The 14,604-nt window shown below is 64.1% G+C and overlaps 1 protein-coding gene across 3 annotated transcripts in view; it reads left to right on the forward strand.

The window, feature by feature from the left end:
• GALNT9 (polypeptide N-acetylgalactosaminyltransferase 9) overlaps positions 1 to 14,604 on the forward strand; it is a 92,158-nt gene that overhangs the window by 73,990 nt on the left and 3,564 nt on the right. For 2 of the 3 annotated variants that reach the window (XM_045457803.1, XM_045457805.1), the window contains exons 10-11: positions 1,696 to 1,863; positions 4,833 to 5,508. In XM_045457803.1, coding sequence (XP_045313759.1) covers positions 1,696 to 1,863; positions 4,833 to 4,979 — 315 coding nt within the window. In that variant the 3' untranslated portion in view covers positions 4,980 to 5,508. Of the gene's footprint in view, positions 1 to 1,695; positions 1,864 to 4,832; positions 5,509 to 14,604 lie in introns of those variants that run through there. The other variant, XM_045457804.1, reaches the window with a different exon arrangement.

The following is a 14,604-nucleotide window of genomic DNA, read 5'->3' on the forward strand; positions in this document are numbered from 1 at the left end:
GAACACGCCCGACGAGGAGCCACCGGAGGGGATCAGTGGACCAAAGTTTTCCCCAGCAAGTCCTGCGGCATGAGAGGGGACACCATAAACGACGTGGCCCACACGACCCTCCTGGCGGGGCTCACACGTGCCGCTGGGCTCGCACAGCACCAGCCAGGCCACGGCGAGGCTGCAGGATCCCCTTCTGGGGTGGCGCTCGCCCGGCCGTCAGCTCAGGAGGACCTCGGAGCCACCCCACGTGGCCTCTCCCCAGGCTGCTGGTTCCCAGGGCAAGCACCCCAGGAGAACAGGGGCGTCACGACCGTTTACACCCAGCCTCAGGAGTCAGATGGCACGTCCGTGGTGTCCACTCGCTCCCCAGAAAGATCCGGGGGAGACTGTAGGTCCCCACCCTTAACAGGAGGGGTCAAAGTCACAGCTACGGAGCGTGCAGGGCGGGAGGCAGCATTACATCTTGTGTTCCATAAGATTGTGCCGGAAAATACAGCCTTCGGGGGGGGCCCTCAGTGCATTCGGGCAGTGTGTGTGCGTGTGCATGGGTGCGTGTACATGTGTGCATATGTGCGTGTGCATGCACGAGTGTGTGCGTGTATACGTGTGCATGTGTGTATTCATGGGTGCATCATGTGTGTACACGTGTGGGTGCGCGCATGCATGTGTGTACACGTGTATGTGTGTGTGCATGGGTGCATGTGGGTACACATGGACGTGTGCATGTGGGTGGGTGCGTGTGTACACGTGTGTGTATTCATGTGTGCATCACGTGTGTGTACGTGGGTGGGTGTGTGCATGTGTGCGCTTGGGTGTGTGCGTATGTACACGTGTGTGCATGTGTGCACGTGCATGCATGAGTGTGTTGTGCGCGTGTACGTGTGTGCATATGTGTGTATTCATGGGTACGTCACGTGTGTACGCGTGTGGGTGCGTGCATGCATGCACGTGCGTGTGTACACGTGTGCATATATGCGTGTACATGCGTATACGTATGGGTGCGTGGGTGTACACGTGTGCATGTGCACGTGCGTGGGTGCATGTGTGCACGTGCATGCATAGGTGTGTGTGCGTTGTGCGTGTCCACACGTGTGCCTGTATGTGCACGTGCTCACGCATGAGGGGGAAAAGACCGGGCAGGGAGGGGAGAGAGACGCAGCTGTAGCACCTGCTTGTTGACTGAGCGTGAGCTGCTTTTTAAGCACTTTTGTGTCGTGCCCCCTGGATCCTTCCGGTAGCCCAGCCAGGCAGGTGCTGTCACGACCTCCTGTGTACAGACGAGGACGCGGACGCAGGGAGGTGACGTGACTTGCCCAAGGCCACATGGCTGGGGAATGGTGGGCATCTACGAACTGGCTCCTGGCCTGAGGGTTTGGTTGTTACTTTCGTGGTGTTTGGCGAACAAGTGGGACCCAGGCGCACGTGAACTTGGGTTCGCTCCCCACGCGGAAGTGAACGTTCACCCCCTGGTGGTTCTGGGCAGATGGTGCGCCCTGAGGGCACGTGTGAGCTTCCCTCCTCTGGGCCGAGAGAGGGGCCCCGGGGAGCCGAGGGCCGAGCAAAGTTCTGGAAAGGGGCCTGAGGCAGTGCTGCGGGGGGCGTTGGTGGGAGGAACGGGGCCAGGGGAGCGGGGCGTCCGGCTCGCCCGGTGCCCGCCCCCCTGCCTTCCCTGACGCCCGGCCCGTCCCCGCGGTCCTCCCGCAGCTGGTGCGCTACAGCGCTGAGGGGTTGCTGCAGCTGGGTCCCCTGGGCTCCACCGCCTTCCTGCCCGACTCCAAGTGCCTGGTGGACGACGGCAGGAGCCGCGTGCCCGCCCTGAAAACGTGTGAGGACGTGGCCCGGCCAGCGCAGCGGCTGTGGGACTTCACCCAGGTCAGCAGGGCACTGAGCACCCCCGCCCCCACCCACCCCCGGGGCCCAGGTGCGGGGGAGGAGCCGCGAGGGCACAGAGGTCCTGGATCGGCCGCTCCCGGGTCCACCCCCCCCCCCCCCCCCCCCCCCCCGTGACCTACCTCTGGCCACACAGCCAGGGAGGGGCCCGCCGGTCTGGTCACAGCACTGTGGCCGCCCGAGCTCCCGCCGCCTCTGGCCTCCCGGAGGGTACGGGGTGTGACCGCCACCGGGAGGCCCTCAGGGCAGCTCCTGGCCAAGCGGGGCCAGGCTGGACTCCCTGCCGAAATCAGCCCCTGCTGGGCCCTGGCTTAGAATTTCCAGCCCCGAGAACATCTGGGGCGGACGAGTCAGCGGCGGCCTCCCTGCCTGGTGCAGCAGCCTGGACTCCCGCCCCCCCCCCCCCACCCCTGGGGACCCCGGCCCAGGCCCCTCCCCGACAGCAGCCACCGGCTGGGATGCCGCCTGGCCCAGAACGACACGCGGGTCGCCGCGGGCAGCCGGCCCCCAGGGAAGGGGCGGGAGGGGGCCTCCCAGCCCCGGGCGGCTCTGGGCCAAATCCCGCTGGCACTTCTGTCCGGCTGCCTTCCTCCGTGTGGCCCTCTCCGCAGCCCCTCCCACCCTCTGTGCCCCCCTGCTCCCCCTGCACCCCACATGCGTCCATCCAAACGCCGCGCACCCTTCTCTGGCGTCCAGGTTTCCGCCCACATCAGCCCAAGACCCGCCCTCTCGGGACTTGCTAGAGACCCCGCCTCCCTCCAGCCCTGCTGAGTGCCCCCGACCCCTCTCCCTCAAAGCCATTTGTGTCCTGAATCTCTGCGTCTCCCCTGGCGGCTGAACTCCCCAGACGTGCATGCTCTCGCATCTGAGGTCAGGTGCCTAGGGCCCTGGGGACTCCTTCCTGCCTCTCCAGCCTCTCCTGGGCTTGTGGCCACACCCCTCCTCCCTTAGCCCGCTGTCTGGCCTCCCGGTCTCCAAACCTGTCCCCTGGTCGGTCGAGGGCGCCCTGCTCTGGCTTCTCCTGTCTTCACCACTCACATCTGCTCAGACCCTCAGGCCCTGCTCAGACCCTCAGGTCCTGGGGGCAAGGGCCTGGTGCGTCTGACCTGTTTCTCTAGAACTCTCTGCCCTTGGTACTCAGTAGCCAGGCTCTGGGCCCGGGGAGCCACTCCCAGCCCCGCCACCGCCCCGCCCCGGGGCTCTCCCACCTGACAGCAGGCATCTTCCAGGGGACATCCCGGGTCTCGTCCCCCGCCCCAACCCCACACACTCCCTGCCTCCGCTCCCGCCAGGCAGCCCTGTGACAAATAAACACCCTCAGCAGCCCTGCCCTGGGCCTCGGGGGTTGGGACTTTCAGTGACCAGAGGGGCTGCAGGGGTGAGCTGTCACGGTTTCGGGGGCGGAGCCAGCAAGGGTCAGAGGTCCCCAGGAGGCCGGGTTGGGGTCGGGATGGCGAGAAGGAGCTGTCTGGAAAAGAAAACATACAGTGTACAATCCTGAGGTCCTCAGGCTTGGGCCAGGGTCCTTGATGTCTGGGAGACCAGAGGGCCTGCATGGGTGACCTGTGGGCAGATCGGATATGCCAGGCAGTGGGGATGCACTTGGGGGAGCCCCCTGTCTCAGGGGCCCTGTCTCCATTGTGCTAGTCACTCCTTGGACCAGGCAGGTGACACAGCTGATAGGGTGAAGATGCCTGAGGACAGAGGACCAGGAAGGGACAGAGGGACCAGGAGGGGACAGAGGGATGGGGGGGAACAGAGAGGTGGAGGGGTCAGAGGGACCAGAGGGGGACAGAGGGATTGGAGGTGGGGGGACAGAGGGACCAGGAGGGGACAGAGAGACCAGGAGGGACAGAGGAGCAGGAGGGGACAGAGGGCCAGGAGGGGACAGAGGAGCAGGAGGGGACAGAGGGCCAGGAGGGGACAGAGGGACCAGGAGGGGACAGAGGAATGGGGGGGGAACAGAGAGGTGGGGGCATCAAAGGGACCAGAGGGGGACAGAGGGATTGGAGGTGGGGGGACAGAGGGACCAGGAGGGGACAGAGAGACCAGGAGGGACAGAGGAGCAGGAGGGGACAGAGGGCCAGGAGGGGACAGAGGGACCAGGAGGGACAGAGGGACCAGGAGGGGACAGAGGAATGGGGGGGAACAGAGAGGTGGGGGGGTCAGAGGGACCAGAGGGGGACAGAGGGATTGGAGGTGGGGGGACAGAGGGACCAGGAGGGGACAGAGGGGTGGGGGGGAGCAGAGAGGTGGGGGGTCAGAGGGACCAGAGGGGGACAGAGGGATTGGAGGTGGGGGGACAGAGGGACCAGGAGGGGACAGAGAGACCAGGAGGGACAGAGGAGCAGGAGGGGACAGAGGGCCAGGAGGGGACAGAGGAGCAGGAGGGGACAGAGGGCCAGGAGGGGACAGAGGAATGGGGGGGGGGGAACAGAGAGGTGGGGGCATCAAAGGGACCAGAGGGGGACAGAGGGATTGGAGGTGGGGGGACAGAGGGACCAGGAGGGGACAGAGAGACCAGGAGGGACAGAGGAGCAGGAGGGGACAGAGGGCCAGGAGAGGACAGAGGGACCAGGAGGGACAGAGGGACCAGGAGGGGACAGAGGAATGGGGGGGAACAGAGAGGTGGGGGGGTCAGAGGGACCAGAGGGGGACAGAGGGATTGGAGGTGGGGGGACAGAGGGACCAGGAGGGGACAGAGGGGTGGGGGGGAACAGAGAGGTGGGGGGTCAGAGGGACCAGAGGGGGACAGAGGGATTGGAGGTGGGGAGACAGAGGGACCAGGAGGGGACAGAGGGCCAGGAGGGGACAGAAGAATGGGAAACAGACCCCAGAGTCTTGGGTGGCCATGCAGTGACCTGTATGGGGCCGGTCAGCGCCCCACTCCCGAGGTGCTCTCAGGATGGGCCCCCTGGGCGTCCATGCTGCCCTGTCTCCCCTCCTGGCAGAGCGGCCCTATCGTGAGTCGAGACACAGGCAGGTGCCTGGAGGTGGAAATGTCCAAGGACGCCAACTTCGGGCTGCGGCTGGTGGTACAGAGATGCTCGGGGCAGAAGTGGACCATCAGGAGCTGGCTCAAGCGCGGGCGACACTGACCGCCAGCCCCGCCCCCCAAGGACCCGGGGAGGGCGTCGGGCCGCCTGCTGGGCCGCGCCCCTGGGACCGCGGGGGCCCCCTGTGCACTCCGGAGGCAGGTGCCAGGGACCGGCCGGCCCAGCAGGAGCACAGACCCCGAAGCCAAGCCCACCTCGGAATCACGTGCCTTTTCTACGGTATTCCTGTCCAGGCCGCCGGGCCGGCCACCTCTTCTGCATGAAGCCCCCTGTACGTTCCCCCCCCTCGAGGAAATAACCCCCGTGAGCTCCGTGGGTGGCCCAAGCTCCCGTCCCGGCCGGGCGGGACCGTGGCCTCCTCCCATCTCCTGACCATCTAAGGAAAAGCCCAGAAGAGCAGAGCCCTCTCCGAGGTTGGGGACGGGGGGGACGCGGCTGCGGCCGTCCCGGCGACGCCCCAGGCAGTGCTGACGAGGAGGCCGGTTGCCGCCCCGATCCAGCACCGAGCGGGTCAAACAGGACAGAGCTGGTCTTGTCCTCCGGAGCCCTAGCGGCTGGGTCGTCCGGGGTCGGGGCCAGGCGCCTCCCCCCGCCTTGTTGCTCCAAGGCGGGGGTCAGCGAACCACGACCCACAGCCCTGTGCCTGTTTTTATAAATAAAGTTTTATTGGCACACAGCCGCACCCGCCTGCCTCTGTATGGTCCGGCGCGACCCTCTCGCCCGGGGCCAGAGTTGAGCAGGAGCACACGCCCCACGGGGCCGTCCCAGGGGCTCCGAGATGCCGTCTCTGGGCGGGCCGGCGCTTAATGATGGCGGTGAACATCACAGGGCCCTGCCCGTCCCTGTCCCCCAGCAGAGCCACCGCCCGCTACGCCCAGCAGCAGGTGTGCCCAACACTGGCTGCTTCCCAGTACTACCAGTAGCCCACACTAGCGCCCTCGTTCTGGGTGGAAGGCCTCAGTCGTCCAGCGGTGGGGACAGCTACCAGACCGACGCCCGCACAGCCCTCGCACTGCGGTCTCCCAGCGCCTAGGGGTCTCCCCCGGGGCAGAAATTGTGGCTGTGTTGGAGACTTCCAACCGCCCCCCCCCCCCCCATTCTTGTAGAGCAGCCCGGAGCAGGGTTCCTGGACACCCGGGCTGCTTCGCACAGGACTTAGCTGGTCCCGCCGAGCTGGGACCAGGCAGTCAGCCTTCCGGGGGGTGGGGAGCCCAGCTGCCCCTCCGGGGAAGGCGTCACAGCCGCTCCCCGCAGTGTCTTTCTGAAGCAGAAAGTTGTTCTGGGAGTGCCAGGGGGGCTCGGAGCCGTGAGACCACACTCGTTCTCCACCTCTCAAGCTCTGAGTCTCTGGGGATGGTGGGGGCTCTGACCTGTCCCCTGGGCACCCCCCACCCCAGCCCCATCCTCCTCTGCTCCTTCCTTGGGTCCCATCCCCTGCTTCCTGCCACTGTGGGAAGCCCTGGCCGGCCCCAACCTCCCCACTCTCCCCGGAGAGCTCTACCAGCTCCCACCCAATTCCCCAAAAAGCCCCCTCTGTCTATTTCAGATCTTGCCCAAATTGTAAGACCATAATGGAGGCAAAAAGCCAGCAGTGAGCGAGACCTCAAGAGTCAGCCTCTAGCCAAAGCCCTGGGCACACATCCAGAAGTTTCCCAACTGAAGGTGAAATGGTAGCAGCCCTTGGCGGGCAAGTGAGCTAATTGCCTGTGGTTCAAAATAGAAAGTATCTCAGCTGAAACCTAGAAAACTCGCTGTTGCATACCGTGCATTATCGAAACCGCCAATGTGAGGGTTTGTAGCCCACGGGACGCGGAAGGTGTCTCGACAAGCACCCCCCACGCCCCGTCCTTGCGGGAGGCGGCGAGTTTTGATAGTGCACTGTTGGGTCCTGGCTGGCCCCCAGCTCCTGCCTCGGCACGAAGACGAGCGTCGGCGGGGCCGAGCTGGGCCCACAGGCAGCAGGACCACGGGGGGGGGGCGGGGGGGAGAGGCCCTTGACCTACCATAACCAAGATGGAGAGACCGCCTTCTTCATGGGGCAGGGCCACGGAGCTCCCTCACCTCCATTCACTTCTGCCCCCACTGCCTGGTGAGAGAGCTGTGTCCCCCCACCGAGGCCTGCCCCAAGGATCCCGGGCGGGGGGCGGGGGGTGCTGACTGGACCCAGAGAGCCCCACCAGGTCACCGGCTGGGAGGAAGGAGGGCGGCCCCGCCGACCACCGCTGCTGTTACAGACCATGCCCTGTGGGGGCGCTGTGGAGACGCTCCCGCACAGTTGTGCGGTCAGAGCGTGGCCCTGGCTGTGGCGGTGGCTGTGGGCGCCCCCCACCCCCACCCCGTGCAGATCCCTGTGTGTTCTAACTCCTGGTGATGCGTAGTCCCCCGGCCCTCACCACCCCCCTGGACTCAGAAGGAGCTCTCGCACCATCCACGGGCTGCGCTGAAGTGAACGCAGTCCCCTGAGACCCTGACTTCTAGTTCACGCTTCCTTTGCCTTAAAGCACAAAAATGTTTCTTTGTCTGCTTTTCAAACACCAGTCTGTGGTTGAGGCCACCCAGTTGCCCCAGGAAGGACCCCATCCATCAAACAGGGACTTTAATGCAGGGGTGGGAGGTGCTGAGGCTTTGGCCAGGGTGTTAGGGCATCCTGGAGACGCACCCTCTGTCGGCTGAAGGGACCCAGGAGCGCGGCCACTTATGGGGCTGACGCTACGGAAGGAGAGATGGGAGAGGACACCCGGCTGCTGCACCCCCGGCTTCCCACCGACAGCCCCTGCGGCTGAGCCTCCCAGAAGCTACGACTCGGGGAATCTCAGGACCGGGACCGTGGGCACCTCTCAGCCCAGCAGGGAGAACGGAGGCAGGAAAGGGTCTGGGCGCCGACCCGGGGCTGGCAGCCAGAGGGACTCTTCTCCAGCACAGGTGACCCCCTCACCCTCCGGGGTCCCACCGTGCGGTGCCCGTGATGAAATCAGGCGTGAGTCTGCAAGCTGGAGGGAAGAAGGTGCACGGCCACGAAACCTCCTCTCCCCACCTGCTTGGGAAAGTGCCCATTCTGGGAAGAAGGAGGAAGAAGGGGAGAGAGGAAGGAAGGGAGGGAGACATAGGTTTAGAGTTACAATCCCACTACATCCTGTAAATAACCCTCAGTAGTGCCGAGAACTTCTGTGCCCACTTTACAGATGGGGAAACGGAGCCTCGGAGGACTGAAATGACTTGGCACAAGGCACACACTTTGCCCGGGGGCAGGCCTAGGGGTTCACACTCAGATCTGCTCGACCCCAAGCCGGTGTCCCCTCCACTCTGCCTGGCTGCCTAGAATTTTTTTTTTCTTTTTAAACAATTTTTTTTCTTTCTTTTTTTTTCCATGTTCGAATGGCAAAGACACAAACAAACAGAATTTGCTGAAACTTAATAGCAGACCCGCCTCTTCCATCAACTCAGTTATAAATCGGCTCTGCAGCGAATTCAGAAAAAACCCATGTTGTTCGTTTAAGACAGTTCATTGGTGATAACCCACCGGGGCTCCGGGAGAGGCTGTTGATATGCAGACATTTCTGATGAAAAGCAGTGAACGCACAGAGGCTTTTTCCCTTCCCTCTGCTCTTGAACTGATCGTGTACATCAATTGAGTTCTAATAAAAACGTTCATGGCTTCAGTGAATCTTCACTTATGGTTGAGGCCCTTTGGGTGAGTGGATCCTGTGAGAAGCTGGGGTTTGGCCTGGGGGTGGGGTCCCCAAGAGAAGGACAGGGCAGCGGGTAGGGGAGCGGAGAGGGAAGTAGGGGCACGGGAGGGTGTGGAGGGGCCCAGAGAGCGGGGGGGGGGGGGGAAGGGCACGAGAAGGGGAACGAGGAGGGGGAACAGGGAGGACAGGAGTGAGGTGGGACGGTGGGGACCCAGGCCTGTCCAGGGACCCAACAGACAGATGAAAGACTCTTCTGAGAAGCCCGGAAGCCTCCCCCACCCTCCCCCTGCAGCAGAGGCCCCAAAGGAGGGGCTGCCTGAAAGAGGAAACGGGATGGGGGGTCCTGGGGGTCCGAGGCCTCCTCCTCGGGCCTCCAGCGCCCACAGGTCCGGTCCGGGAGTCCCTGACCCAGCTGCAGGCACAAGAAGTCAGGGAGGGCGTGCGGGTCCGGGCACCGGCCTATCTCAGGGCCCGGCGGCTGCACTCTGGAAGGATGCGCGGCGAGGGGGGCTCACCTCGGCCCCCCACAGACCGCCCAGACCCCCCACCAGTCCCGCAGCCCCGGCCCCAGTAGGGCCCCAGCCCGAGTGAACGCTTACCCGGGATTCCGGTCACGTCGGAAAAAGGAGCCCGCCCCACGCAGGAGGGTCCTGTGCGCACGCCCGCCGCACCCAGAAGACTTTCCCGGGCCCCTCCCCGTGGGGCTGCCTGGGTCACTCACCAGGGTATTCACTCCCCTGCTCGCTCTCTCGAGGAGGGGCAGGGAACGTGGGAGGCAAAGGCGGCAAGAGCCCCCACCCCCGCCACCCCAGCCGGGCCCAGAGAAGGACGCCTGTGCTCCGTGGCCCAGGCGGATGTCGGCACCAGCCGTCGATGCCACACACGGCTTCGTGTGCACGTGGAGCCTGAAGCCCGCTCCACGGGCGCCCGGGCCCCACGCAGCCGCCACCCTGGCCCTGCGGCCTGAGCACAGCGGTGGCAGGAGTGGGGTCGGGCGACCGGTCTCAGGGGCCCGGCTGGTCTCTGGATCCCTGCATTGACACCTGACACGGCTGCCGTTTCCTGGGGTCGCCAGGTCTCCAAAAGCCCTGCTGGCGTGGCTTTCTTATGTGGCTCCTCGACTGGTGGCCGTTATCCACTGGATGGGCCGTCACAGTGTCTGGGGCCTGCGTGTTTCCCCGGACGGGCTCGGGGCACCCCTGAGGCTTGGGAAAGGAGGCGGCAGGACATCGCGCACAGCCCCAACCTTGTCTCTGGGGGCGCGGTTTTCCGGGGGGAAGGGCCCCTCCTCGGAGCCCAGGGGGGCAGCAGGGCAGGGACGGGCTCTCTGTGCCCTGACAGCCGGCCACGGCCGCCTCCTGGTCGTGCCGACCCTGGGCCCCGAGTTCCTCCAGCTGGAGGGGTTTAGTGCTGGTCCCGAGACTCACAGACCCCCCGAAGGAGCTCAGGGAGGCCCCCACACGTTTGGGCACCAGGAACACGGTGTCCCAGCTGCCCTCAACACCCACGTTGTGACCCACGGCACCTAGAAGCCACGGGGCAGTGTCCTGTCTGCAGGTCTGCCTTGGTGCCGGTGCCTGCCATGTCACCTCCCCCGAACCTCAGCCTGGGTCCTGAGTCCACCCGAGGGTCGGCCCCGGGGCACTGAGGAGGTGAGGGCGACTGATCGCCAGCCACGCCCCCGGGCGCACATCACAGGCGCCCACAGCCGGCCCGGGGTCGCACTCAGGAGCCCGACCACTAGGTGGCCAGGCCCTCACGACGGCCTGTCCTGCACACACAGACCTTCGTCTCACCAGACCGGTGCCTAGGGGTGAGGCTCTCCACAGGCGGGGCTCTCGATACAGCCTGGAGGGCGGCCTGGGGATGGCAGGGGCCTGCGCCTCTGCGCGGTGGCACTTTCCACCCGGAAAGCCCAGGGCAACAGGAGCCCCAGAGCAGGGCGGTGGGGGGGATCCAGGCGAGGGTCAGAAGGCTCGGGAGCCACAGCCACCAACTGGCTCGGCGATGCCTCCCGTGGCCGTGGGCCGGCCAGTGAGAAGGTCCCCCCGCCAAGATCGTGGGCACCTGGAACCTCGGAAGGCGACCTTGTTGGGAATAAGGTCTTCGCAGGTGCAATTGGTAAAGATGAGAGCCCGCAAGTCAGGTGGGTCCCGACCCAGTGACAGGTCCTTGTAGGAGGAGGGGTTGGGACACAGACACGCAGAGGAAGAAGCCGGGGAAGACGGAGGCAGAGACGGGAGGGACGCATTCCAAGCCCAGGAGTCAGCGGCACCAGAAGCTAGCAGGACTGGGGACGGAACCTCTCCCCGGCCCCGGAACCGCCCCGCTTGACAGCCTGCTCTCAGACACGTGGGCTCCAGAGAAGAAGCATTTGCTGGGGTCAGCCACCTGTGTGTGGTCCTGCGCTAGGGCGGCCCCGGGCGCAGCCACGCTCCCGTCTCAGAGACGTGAGGTGAGTTGTTGGCCACACAGAGCATCGCGGGGACACAGCAGGACCGAAGCCCGGCCGTTCGCCGGGCACCGGCTGACGCTGGCCGGACACGTCTGAGTGGGGCTGCGGCTTCCGTGTGTATAGGCTGATACACCCCCCCCCCACGTGGACCCCCGTGGCCTCCCACTCTCTGCCCGACATTCCGGAGCAGCCACGCCTGTGCACGTCCGACGCCCCCGGAAGGGCAGCAGAGCAAGAAGTCAGATTGGCAAATCCTGGTCCGGAAGATGTCCGTGCTGGAGACTGCACAAGAATGGGGAAGAGGGGCTCCAGCTCCGAGACCCGGATGACGCCTCCCACTGGGAGGAGGAAAGTGGCGGGGGGGGGGGGGATTGGCAGCCATTTGCACCACAGTCAGGTATTTTAGTGCGTGGAATAGAGTCCGTAGTATTACAGAGGACGCCGATCCCACGGAAACCGCCAGCTGCAAGCTGTGAGAAGGAAACACGCACCGGCATTCGTGCATCCAGTACCCAGACCGATCGGCAGGTGCGACAGCCACGAGGGCCACGCTGAGTGACCCCCCGCGGGTTTCTCCCGTGACGGCCGCGTTGCGTGGTTTCCACGTGATGCAATCGCCAAGAACGGGGCGCTCAGCAGAGGGTGGCCGGCCGCCCCCGCCGGGCATCCTGCCCGCACACGCTCTGCCCTCGCGCAGCTGCCGGCTCTGCCATCCGCCCCAGGGAGCCCCAGCGGCGCAGCCGTGAGCGGCCGGCCGCACGTCCCCACCCGCCTTCTCACCGGGCTGTTGCCTGCGAACAAGGGTCCTCGCGGGCCATTTAGTGCCTGTTTTCGCAGCTTCGTGGCTGTTGTCGATGGTGCACCGGCACTACGAGGGTCAGGCGGGCCGGTGTCCGTCCGTCACGCCCGCGAGGCCGGAGACCCAGGCCGGGAGGGTGATGAGGAGGCCCCGAGCCGCTGAGGCGATCGGGGCCTCAACGCTCGAGGAGTGTTCTCGCACGCACGTGACTCCGGCGGTCGGACTTGGATGCCCAGGTGTGTGCCGGGCCCGGGAAGCAGGGGAGGGAGCTGCCGGGAGCCCGGGGGTCTGAGAGCAGGGGCGGCGGCGGAGGGGGGTGGCGCCCGGAAACCTGCCCCGGCCCGAACTGCCGCTGCACGGCCGGCCGGCGCCTCCTCTCGCCGTAAGAGCGGCCTCCCCAGATGGCCGGAGTTCATTAAACCGACAGCCTTGAGGAATCGGACGAGAAGCCTGGTTTATTTCTTCTGCTGTTTTAAGCAGCTGATAGTCATTTTAAGATTAAATTAAGTGGCTTATCTGTGCTAATTCGAATCGACAGGGCGATCTGTCTTCTGCGACTAATTGATCGCGGGTCACTTACAAGCTCACTGTGGAGCGGGGAGCCCGGCCGTGCCGCGGGCTCGGGACTGATGACCTGGGTTCGTTTCTCAAAGGTAACAGCCGCGCGGGCTCCAATTTTTGTGCTTTGGAACCTCAGGACCCGCCTCTGAGGTGTCATCCGGTGGGGGGGGGGGGGGCAGCGTCCGCACGGACACCCCGTCCCCCCGGCAGGCTGGCTCCTGCGTTTCAGGTCAGGGGGGCCTGTGATAACAGGTCAGGCGGGCAGGACTGGCCAGGCCGGAGGCCAAGGCGCCCGGAGCACCTGCGGGCTGGGCTCACTTCTTCCGTGCGGGGGCGGGGTGTGTGTGTGTAGGGGGAGGTGCACCGGCGTCCTTGTGAAATTATTCGAAATGAATAAGAGTCAGAAAACGCTTTCTTAAAAATTTTTTTTTTTCAACATTTATTTGTTTTTTTTGGGACAGAGAGAGACAGAGCATGAACGAGGGAGGGGCAGAGAGAGAGGGAGACACAGAATCGGAAACAGGCTCCAGGCTCTGAGCCATCAGCCCAGAGCCCGACGCGGGGCTCGAACTCACAGACTGCGAGATCGTGACCTGGCTGAAGTCGGACGCCCAACCGACTGCGCCACCCAGGCGCCCCTGAAAACGCTTTCTTGAATGCGCATTTAATCCGATGTAAATCGTACCTCAACAAAGAAAAACTTATTTCCAAACTGCATAAAGCGTAATTCTGCTTAGTGAATGAAATGTGTTCGTCCGTGCACGCCGAAAGGTTTGGAAGCAAACGTACCCCAACACCACAGCGCATCAGATTTTTCACGTCTTATTTTTGCTTTTCTGTTTTAACTATAGTAAGAAAATAATATTCTATCATCTTCCCAGAATTATAATTGTTATGGTATCTATAGCAATTTTATTAATTTGATTTAACTGTTGCTATAAATGAGATAAACTATTTAAATTAGCAGTGTATTAATTATATAGTTATTGCCAATAACTAATAATTAGAGTGCTTAAGTTATATAGCTATAGGGGTGCCTGGGTGGCTCTGTCGGTTAAGCGTCCGACTTCAGCTCAGGTCATGATCTCACAGTTTGTGAGTTCGAGCCCCACGTCGGGCTCTGTGCTGACAGCTCGGAGCCTGGAGCCTGCTTCGGATTCTGTGTCTCCCTCTCTCTGCCCCTCCGCTGCTCACGCTCTGCCTCTCTCTGTCTCTCAATAATAAATAAACATGAAAAAAAATTTAAAAAAATTATATAGCTATAATTAATAATTGCACAATAAGATGATGGCTATGTTATCCACTTAAAATAGCCAGCCCCGGAGGTTCTGAGCCGGCTGGGACCACAGTTCGCACCCCTTTTCTTAGAGCAAAAAGGTATCGTCCTACCCACCGTAAAGAACCATATCGAAACATATAGAGAACCTCCGGGTCTGCGTGGAAAAGTCACGTGGAAAAACGGGCAGGCTTGATCAGACCTCGGAGGAGGAGGCTCCGTGCCCGGGTGTGCCGCGTACGGGACGTCCCGGCACACAGACCGCGGCTGTTCTCCCCGCAGTTGCGTCACTGGCATCTCGAACAGGCTCGGGGGCCCCGGCCTCCCGAGAAGCTCCGGGACCCGACGCACGCGGCCCTCAGAGGTCGCCGCTGCTCCTACGGGAGCCCAGGGGTGGGCTCACCGGGCGCTCCGGCCGCCTTGGTACTGCCGTCCTCCCGCACCCGCCCGCACCGCCCCCCCTCTGCGCTGCCTGCCGTCCCCTTCGAGCAGCCACGCATGCTAGCAAAGCGCAGAAGGGCCCCCCGGCGTCTCCCGTTGCCGCCAGCGCGTGTGGTGCGTGCACGCCTGTCCGCTGCCTCATCGGACCCTCCGGTGGCCCCCCCTCCGGGCTCTCGGCACCCGGCCTGCCGCGGCGACGCTCCGGTGTGCGGGGTGCTCCCCGCCACCGCTGTGAGCGCACACGTGGGTCCCAGCCCCCGGTGCCTCCGACCACAGCCCACGGCCGCACCGCTTCTGGGCCTCTGTGGGGATTCAGCCGGCGCCGTGAGCCCGGCGTCTGGGACCGTGTGTCCATGCGGCCGGCAAGGCCAGCGGCCCCCGATCTCCACAAGAACCGGGGTCCGCAAAGCCCCAGACGACGCGGGGCGTGGAAACAGACGCTGGGC

This window comes from Leopardus geoffroyi, chromosome D3 (genome assembly GCF_018350155.1).
Source record: "Leopardus geoffroyi isolate Oge1 chromosome D3, O.geoffroyi_Oge1_pat1.0, whole genome shotgun sequence".
Taxonomy (NCBI): domain Eukaryota; kingdom Metazoa; phylum Chordata; class Mammalia; order Carnivora; family Felidae; genus Leopardus; species Leopardus geoffroyi.